Consider the following 8,899-nt stretch of genomic DNA (forward strand, 5'->3'; position numbering starts at 1 on the left):
ACACATAAATACACATATATGTGAAATAAGAAATCATATCGTCAAAATAATATTAAGGAGATTGTTCTAGAGTATGTGATTATACAATAGTAGTTTTTCTGCACGTTATATATTTATTATTACAAATTTTAATATAGATCTTTACTTAAAAGTAATTTTTATTATACACAAAATTATAGATGTATATTTGTTCATTAATTATTTCCCATGACCTGCAGCTCGACGTAGTAAAACATATATCTTTTCTTTAATCCAATCCTTATTGTATGGGGCATATGTGTTTGTGGATTTTTGATAAACAAGACATGATAAATCTGTAAGTTGATCAACAAAATCAAACAATTGACTGATATCGTATGTTATAGTTGGCGTATTTGGATTTCGCCTTTTTAAATGTTCTTCATAAATCTTGCATACACCTGTATTAAAAAATCAAGCTTATTTTCCTCTATTTATATCATGTATATATATATATTTGATATATGATTAAATATTCTGTGATTCAATAAAAAAATTACTAAGTTTTAACTACAATATAGAATATCCTTACCTTCCATACATTCATTAACACTTTCATAATCAGAGTATGTTCTTGTTTCAGGTCTATTACCTGGTTGTACAAGCAATATTGTATGAGACTATAACAGATAAAAACAAATATTGCAATTTAGTTATTTTAATGTATACACTGTACTAAATAATTTTCCATTTTTAAATACTTATTGGTTATAATATTTCAAAAGAGTAAATATTTACATTCTTCGTGCCCCAATGTAAAAAGACATAGGTACACATATGTATTTTAACATAAAGATATTATGATATCTAAAATTGGCTATAAACTGTGTAATAATTTTAACTTGGTTAAAACATTTGTATATTTATAACTATTAACGTGAAAAGAAATTTAAGTTTCAACTAAATAAATATCAAAAGTTTGACATAACTTAAAGTAGTCAAAACAAAAGTCGATTACCATTTTTGCTCTTAAATTAAGAAAAATTCAGTTATATGATTTTAGCGGTGTTTAAGTTTTTCTCAATTTTTATCACTTTTACCACAATAATTCCACGCAATAAAAAAAATAAATCGTCGAAATCCCTTCAGAAAGCAACCTCAAAATTTCGACTCTAGAGTTTTCGATAATAACACTTGATTCACTTGGAACTTGGAATTTGGAACATACATCAGTTCAGTGGGAACATATCGTATTGTTCCTTCGTTCCTTGTATATTTCATGGTTCAATTTACGTTCCACATGTTTAACATTCATGTTATGTTTAAATATAAATTTTGAAATTAACGTCGAGTTTTTAAAGAAATGTGAAAATCCTAAAAGCGAATGAAAAACTACAAGATTATATGATTAAACTTAATGATTTAGTAGTTAAATATATTAAATATATTTTATTACGATAAATAAATTATGTTAAGAATATTGAATGCAAAATTACCTGTTATATTAAAGAAATGTATATTATTTAATATATTCAGCAAAATTTTATTGTTCCTTATTCCATTCTTATATATAATACTAATTAAAAATATTAAGAAAATTTGATCAAAATCTATGCGATAAAAATCCTTTATTTCTTTAACATTATCAAACTCATTTTAAATCATATTAAATTTATTGTATATTAAATAGTATTTAATGAATATTTGTTAAAAATTTGCGTGCATTTGTAAAATTAAAATATTAAGATTTATATTTATATATAATGCAATTATAGTATGATAGTTTTTTGAAAGATATTCTTCACACACCGTTTTTATGAGAGATTACGTTGAGAAGCAGCTTGAACATACAAGAAATGTTGGCACGTCTTGAATTAACTTTATACGTGAGTAGTCGACGTCGACATAGAGCCACAGAGCACGAGTTGAGAGCATTGTCAGCGCGGTTTTCTTAAATTAAAAAAATGAAACCGAAACCAGAATTGACCATCGAAGCAGCATGGACTAAGTTGCAACAATATTTTGATACTAATGGTTCAAAAATTAAAATATATGATCTTTTTCAACAAAATCCTAAACGCTTCGAAAATTTTAGGTGAGTTTTATTAATCCTTGACATATGACCTTGAGATGACCTGAAGGTTATTTGCTTTAATAAAATGAGATTATTGTAAAAATCTTTGTCTGAATTGTTTATGAGATTAAAATGAAAAAAAGCATTTCTATTTTACGTATTATTTTATATAGTTATGATTTTTTTCTTGAAATATTTCTTTCGTTCAATTTCATATACGATAACGGAATACCTTTCACATAAAAATATTGTGGAAAATAATTGTAATATGATTTTATATAACGATCATTTTAACGATATTTAATTTATTAATTAGTCTAGAAATTCCTACTCCTGATGATGGGCCAATTTTACTTGATTATTCTAAGAATCGGCTTACTGAAGAAGCATTGCAACTGTTATTGCAATTAGTATGTATTATAATATTGTACAAGTATTAAATTTATATTGCATTAATTATAATAAGAAGAAATTTATATTTAAATATATTTAAATGCTATATAATAATTTATTATATTCGCAATTATAATATATTTTGTAAATTTTAAGGCACGAGCACGTGAAATAGAAGCCGCAAGAGATGCCATGTTTAATGGAGAGAAAATTAATTTCACAGAGAATAGAGCAGTTTTACATATTGCTTTGCGCAATAGACTTAACAAACCAATATTAGTTGATAGTAAAGATGTAATGCCAGAAGTGAATGCTGTATTAAATCACATGAAACAATTTACTAATGAGGTAAAATTTATATATTTTATATATAAATATATATATATATATATAAAATATATATAAGAAAGTTTTATATTTTATTTTTAACTTTTGGAAGTAATAACTTTATATATAATATTTATTTTTTTATATTATATAGATTCTTTCAAAACAATGGAAAGGTTTTACTGGTAAACCAATTGAAGATGTTGTTAATATTGGAATTGGTGGTTCAGATTTGGTATGTTATATAAATTGTGATCATAAGATATATAAATTGGTTCCTCTTTTATTCATATAGCTATATATTTATATATATAGGGTCCTTTAATGGTAACTGAAGCATTAAAGGCATTTCATGTTGGACCACGAGTTCATTTTGTTAGTAACATAGATGGAACCCATATTGCTGAAACTTTGAAAAAGTTGAATCCAGAAACAACTCTTTTTATAATAGCATCGAAAACATTTACTACTCAAGAGACGATTACAAATGCCACTTCTGCTAAAATATGGCTTTTGGATGCTTTAAAAGATGTGAGTAATGAAATAACAATCTTAAATTTAGTGGTATATAAAATATACTTATTTTTATATAGCCTGCAGCAGTTGCACGTCATTTTGTTGCATTGTCTACTAATAATCAAAAAGTGAAAGAATTTGGTATTGATGAAAAAAATATGTTTGGATTTTGGGACTGGGTTGGAGGACGTTATTCGTTATGGTCAGCTATTGGTTTATCAATCTGTTTGTCTATTGGATTTGAAAATTTTGAAAAATTATTGAGCGGTGCACACTTTATGGATCAACATTTCTGTAGTGCTCCATTGGAGAAAAATGCAAGTATATTCTTAATCTTTGTTTGTAATATTATAATTATATCTTTTTAATGTTTTGAGAAAAATATTGAATCATCGAATTTTGTTGTGTATTTAATAAAATATTACTTTATAGGCACCAATTATATTAGCTCTTCTTGGAATATGGTACCATAATTTTTACAAAGCTGAAACACATGCATTATTACCATATGATCAGTACTTACATAGGTTTGCTGCTTATTTTCAACAAGGAGATATGGAAAGTAATGGAAAATATGTTACTCGTGCAGGGAAAATTGTAAATTACAGTACTGGTAAATATTTTATATATTTTATATGTCTAGAAAAAAAATACAGTTTTTTATTTTTTCTAATTAAGTATTATAAGTGTTTTATTCAGTTAATGTGAAAAAAGAATTAATATTTAAGGTCCAATTGTGTGGGGAGAACCAGGTACTAATGGACAACATGCATTTTACCAGTTACTACATCAGGGTACTAGACTTGTCCCTGCTGATTTTTTAATTCCAATACAGTCACATAATAAGGTATTATTATAATTAATAATTGGAAACTATCATTCGAAAAGAAAGTTTTAATATAATAGCAGGTAATAAGACATTCTTAATTTAGGTTCAAGGAAATCTCCATCATAAAATATTGCTTGCAAATTGTTTTGCACAAACCGAAGCTTTGATGAAAGGAAAAAATGAGAATGAAGCACGAACTGAATTGCAAAAAGCAGGAATGAATCCTGAGCAAATAAATCTATTATTACCACATAAGATGTTTGAGGGAAATAGACCAACCAATACTATTCTTCTTAAGAAAATAACGCCTTTTATTCTTGGAGCTTTGATTGGTAAATTTAATGCATATATTAATATATCATTTAAATGTATCATTTAGTTTAATCGTAATTTATGTTTAAAGCAATGTACGAGCATAAAATCTTCGTGCAAGGGATTATTTGGGATATCAATTCCTTTGATCAATGGGGGTAAGTAATAACTTCATCATTGAATACTGGAAAACTTTGAAATATGTAAAAATATATAATTTTATTTTAATAGTGTTGAATTAGGAAAGCAGTTGGCAAAGGTAATTGAACCTGAATTAGAAAGTACTCAAGCAGTTACAAACCATGATTCATCAACAAACGGGTTGATCGCATTTGCTAAAAATCATAGCTCGTAAAAAGTTCCTCAAATGATATAAAATAAATAATTGAGGTATAATAAAGTAGTAATTGTCAATTATTACAATCAAACTCTTGTTAAAGTATATGCAAGTTGTTATAGAAATATAATTTTTTAATGTTCTTTTACTGATTCTTATCACAAATTGTAGTATCAAGAAGTTTTTAATTATATCAATACATTTATTAAATTACTGTAAGTGAAAGATATAAGATGACACCGCAAATTGTTAAATGATGAAAAAATTATTTATCGAAATAATAATCTGTTGTTTTATTTTTATGATATTATTCTATAATTTTTATAAATATGTATTTAATAAATAATATAATCATATTTTTCTGTTTCTTTTTTTATTATTACCTTGGTTTCTATATTATTAACAAATATGTTGATATTAAATTCAATAATAAATATCTAATTATAACTTTGTCTTAACGTATACTATATGTCGTTCTAATAACAATATGTGAGACAAAATTTAACACAAAAATATTACACATAAAGGCAAAAAATATAAAAAATTATAAAATAAAGATTTAAAATTTATAACAAAGCGAATCTATATTTTAAGATATTTCGTCATTTGCTTATTACTATATTTTATCATGTACATATGTATATATATTGTACTGCGTATTTTACTATACATGCATACAATACGCCATATACGGCGGAAAAAGTGTTTCATCTTTCCAGACGATATCACACCATTTACCCATTCACACTTCATACTTTTTCCGTGTTAGAAGATTGGGGGTGTGGTTATTGATGGTGTAGAACGCGTTTTTTTAAGTACCTTATTAATAATGGCATTTCTTTTAAACAAATACAGGCACTTCGAAGAAAGGATATTGCAAAGTTTGAAAGATAATGGCATAAAACATCGGTATGTTTATTATTCAGTGTATAAATGTAAAGGTCAACGTGACTTAACCTAGAAATCTGTTTAAGAATGTTAACTATTTAATATGTTTAAATTTTGTATTTACATCATTAAAAATTATGTAACATTAAATTTTATTCAATATATTGTAATATATAAATATTTTGTATGTATAAATAATGTATATATAAATACTCTAAAATATTCAATTATGTATTATAAATTACTAGTGTGTTTGATCTATTTTATGCTACTTATTTATAACTATAGTGGTATATTATTATAATAAAAGTGTTTTTATGATGATTTATCTTCAGCTAAGTTCTATATAAAAATATTAACATTAAGAAATATTTTCAGTATAAAAGCTGACAGTGGACTATGGCTTGGAACATTAGTAGGTTTAAGTGCAATTTTAACTCTATTAAAGGAAGGTGCTAGTTACTCTGAAATCTGCCTCATTGTGGGTCTCACGGGAATTGGTCTTGTTATTAGTTCCATATGTTTATATTTGAAATTGTCAACTGAGAAAGTGACAGTTAAAGATTTTCAAGCTATATATTTTTTACCAGCTATAATAACATCCTTACTATACCTTCTTGTAGTAAATAAAGGTATATCAATTTATAAATATTGTTTTATATTGTTAATAATAACCTTTAATATTTTATGAATTAATTAAAGTTAAATTATATTAAGTTTTATCTTATAATATGATTTGTTTAAATCAACTTTTTTATGTAAATATTCATTATCTATTTTATAAAATCATATTATTTTAGTTAAAGCAAATTATTTTATTTATTGATAAATAAGAACAGGATTACTGGTGAGTGTCACATGGGGCTTAAGTATTGGAAGTTTAGGAACATGGGGTATTCTTCAATTGATGTCTACATTTCCTTGTTGTTTCACAATTGGAGAAGCAACAGCAGTTATGCATGGATGTATTTTGTTTCTAATGTCTGTAGTAACAAACTTGCCACTAAGATATCATCTACCACCAATCCATGATGATGATATTGCAACAGTTATTTTACAGGTATTGTAAAGGAAATCTTCTACAGATAATAAATTTGATATGATCAATAATTGAAAATTATAATTTCAGATTGCAATGTTATATGTGATATCAGTATGTTTAATATCTAGTTATTTTCCAATGTTTCGCTTAGCCAGAAATTTTTATTTAATGACAATCTCACTTTTATTGATTGTAGTCTTACCATTAATGTATATTTTATTGGATCAAAACCCTCTAATCTGGACATTTTACTTTGTTTGCAATAAAACAAATAAGGTGCATATAATAATAATTTTGCAGTATTTCTTATATAAGTATCAAATTATTTTTAACAGTTGCAAATATTGCAGATCATGTTAATTGGATACTGGGCTTTATGTTTAGTACTAGGTGTAATAGTTGTCACATACCAGGTATTATTAAATCTCCAAGCAACATCTTCAACTCGAAAAATGTTTCACTTATTGGCTGTACTTGTGTATATACCTGGTTTAATATATGAACGCATATTGTTGTATCTAGCTAGTGGTGTAATAATGGGACTGTTTGTATTTCTTGAGGTATATCAAGTTTAAGAAACTAAGTTTTCTTGAAGTTTATATTTACAATATTTTTAAATTTCCTATTGATAATTTCTTACTTTTTTAGTTGATGAGGTACTTACAAATATCGCCTCTTGGAGAATTATTACAGCAGGGATTTTCTGTGTTTGCTGATGAGAAAGATAATTTGATTTCTTTAACACCTCTCTATTTGCTCTGTGGTTTGTCTTTTCCACTTTGGATGCCTACCAACAATCTTTCATTATTAGTTTTGCTTAGTGGTATCTTAACAGTTGGTGTGGGCGATACTGCTGCTAGTTTTGTTGGTAGTAGATGGGGTTTTCATAAATGGACCAATTCGAATAAGTCTGTTGAAGGAACAATTGCTTGCATTTTTAGCCAAATTGGATTAATATGTCTTTTAGCATTTATGGGTATGTATTATTTAAAATTTTTCTTTCAAATTTTTATGAATTAAATTTATATATATTTATAATATACATAAATTTAAATATATTTAATATATTTAATAATATCTTTGTGGAAGTCTGATAAAATACTGATTAAAATAACTAATTATTAAAATTGTTATTTTTAAAAAATATATACTGGTACATCACAAAATTAATGTATGTTTTTTAATAGGCTACGTAGATAATGGTTGGTTATTTTTACAAAGCTTATTATCGAGTATTGTGTTGTCATTTATTGAAGCACAAACAAATCAAGTTGACAATCTGGCATTACCATTGTTCATGTACATGTGTCTAATGGTCTAAGCAAACAATAGGTAACAGTAATTGTTTTAAAACAAATTTGAACATATTTGATTGTTCAATGTAGTGTGGACCAAAGGTGTAGTGTTTCCTTAATTCATTTCTTTATTTGTGTCGTTATATTTGAAGATACGTACATATTTCCTTGTATATAACATCCTTTTTCACACTAACTTGTTTTGTTATGAGTAATACTTAAAATTAGTTACTAGTCAAAAGTTTTTTTTTGCACTATATATTATTTCATTATTATATAGCTCTATGGTTCTATATCATTTAAAAATGTATGCATTATTGGAAATATTTATTTTGTAATTTATATTTCAAGTGAATAACAGAAAAATCTTACTCGTGTATATTACTGTTGAAAGTTATGTTAAATAATATTTATATAAAATTGTTCATATTTGTATATAAATATTATATTAAATATGTATATGAATTTGTTTGACACACAAAATAGCACATGAAACACTAGCTACTTTATGCTTGATATTGCATTTAATCATCTGATTTGTTTAAAAAAGATGAGTGGAATGCCTGTACTGTTATGACGGTTCACATAATTTGGTATTCCGTAACGCGTAATTTATTCATTCCTACCGATGCATTTTTGTATTTCACTCGAAAGAGTTTGTAAACAAAATCTGATAATAAAATATTTTTATAGTTGTATGTATGTATATTATTGATATTTTATTGTTTAGTAATTACAGAAAAGAATAAACAAAAAAAGAAAAAATAAATGTTTATTGTAAGGTGGAATAACTTTTTTTGCGTTAATCTTGCAGTAATCTGAAAGTGTAATTAATTCGTATCATATTAGTATATCGCATTCTTTCCTAATGTCAAATTTTTCTGGTAAATAATGTAGTTACCATAAGGTATGCTATATATTTAGAAGA

The 8,899-nt window shown here is 25.5% G+C and overlaps 3 protein-coding genes across 4 annotated transcripts; 2 read left to right on the top strand and 1 right to left on the bottom strand.

The window, feature by feature from the left end:
• Window positions 1-140: 140 nt before the first annotated feature.
• On the bottom strand, window positions 141-1,211 carry LOC132907901 (enhancer of rudimentary homolog). Of its 2 annotated transcripts, none has more exons than XM_060961367.1 (3): window positions 977-1,211; window positions 551-638; window positions 141-419 (listed from the first exon to the last, which is right to left on the bottom strand). In XM_060961367.1, exons 1-3 carry the CDS (start codon window positions 977-979, stop codon window positions 199-201), a joined length of 312 nt encoding a protein of 103 aa, XP_060817350.1. In that variant the 5' UTR covers window positions 980-1,211; the 3' UTR covers window positions 141-198. The 2 variants fall into 2 exon arrangements, with proteins under 2 accessions (XP_060817350.1, XP_060817343.1); XM_060961360.1 differs by lacking the exon at window positions 977-1,211 and adding an exon at window positions 757-925.
• A 626-nt stretch (window positions 1,212-1,837) lies between these two features.
• On the top strand, window positions 1,838-5,101 carry LOC132907767 (glucose-6-phosphate isomerase). The gene is made up of 11 exons (XM_060961167.1): window positions 1,838-2,053; window positions 2,349-2,442; window positions 2,582-2,773; window positions 2,907-2,987; window positions 3,068-3,283; window positions 3,346-3,585; window positions 3,701-3,881; window positions 3,997-4,115; window positions 4,201-4,429; window positions 4,501-4,567; window positions 4,641-5,101. The coding sequence occupies exons 1-11, from the start codon at window positions 1,923-1,925 to the stop codon at window positions 4,762-4,764; spliced, it is 1,674 nt and encodes a 557-aa protein (XP_060817150.1). The 5' UTR covers window positions 1,838-1,922; the 3' UTR covers window positions 4,765-5,101.
• Window positions 5,102-5,197: 96 nt separating this feature from the next.
• Window positions 5,198-8,669, top strand: LOC132907787 (dolichol kinase). Its single transcript, XM_060961187.1, has 7 exons — window positions 5,198-5,655; window positions 6,013-6,266; window positions 6,474-6,694; window positions 6,764-6,952; window positions 7,027-7,236; window positions 7,325-7,652; window positions 7,864-8,669. The coding sequence occupies exons 1-7, from the start codon at window positions 5,576-5,578 to the stop codon at window positions 7,995-7,997; spliced, it is 1,416 nt and encodes a 471-aa protein (XP_060817170.1). The 5' UTR covers window positions 5,198-5,575; the 3' UTR covers window positions 7,998-8,669.
• The last annotated feature ends 230 nt before the right edge of the window (window positions 8,670-8,899 follow it).

Source organism: Bombus pascuorum, chromosome 1, assembly GCF_905332965.1.
Source record: "Bombus pascuorum chromosome 1, iyBomPasc1.1, whole genome shotgun sequence".
NCBI lineage: Eukaryota > Metazoa > Arthropoda > Insecta > Hymenoptera > Apidae > Bombus > Bombus pascuorum.

Bases quoted from the DNA above. Each gene is read 5' to 3' on its own strand.
- LOC132907787 (XM_060961187.1), top strand. From the start codon at position 5,576: ATGGCATTTCTTTTAAACAAATACAGGCACTTCGAAGAAAGGATATTG. The intron at 5,656-6,012 runs GTATGTTTATTA...AAATATTTTCAG, and splicing joins GATAATGGCATAAAACATCG to TATAAAAGCTGACAGTGGAC. The intron at 6,695-6,763 runs GTATTGTAAAGG...TTATAATTTCAG, and splicing joins TTGCAACAGTTATTTTACAG to ATTGCAATGTTATATGTGAT.
- LOC132907767 (XM_060961167.1), top strand. From the start codon at position 1,923: ATGAAACCGAAACCAGAATTGACCATCGAAGCAGCATGGACTAAGTTG. The intron at 2,443-2,581 runs GTATGTATTATA...GTAAATTTTAAG, and splicing joins TGCAACTGTTATTGCAATTA to GCACGAGCACGTGAAATAGA. The intron at 3,882-3,996 runs GTAAATATTTTA...TTAATATTTAAG, and splicing joins AATTGTAAATTACAGTACTG to GTCCAATTGTGTGGGGAGAA.
- LOC132907901 (XM_060961360.1), bottom strand. From the start codon at position 795: ATGTGTACCTATGTCTTTTTACATTGGGGCACGAAGAAT. The intron at 639-756 runs GTAAATATTTAC...TATCTGTTATAG, and splicing joins TACATTGGGGCACGAAGAAT to TCTCATACAATATTGCTTGT. The intron at 420-550 runs GTAAGGATATTC...TTTTTAATACAG, and splicing joins TGTTAATGAATGTATGGAAG to GTGTATGCAAGATTTATGAA.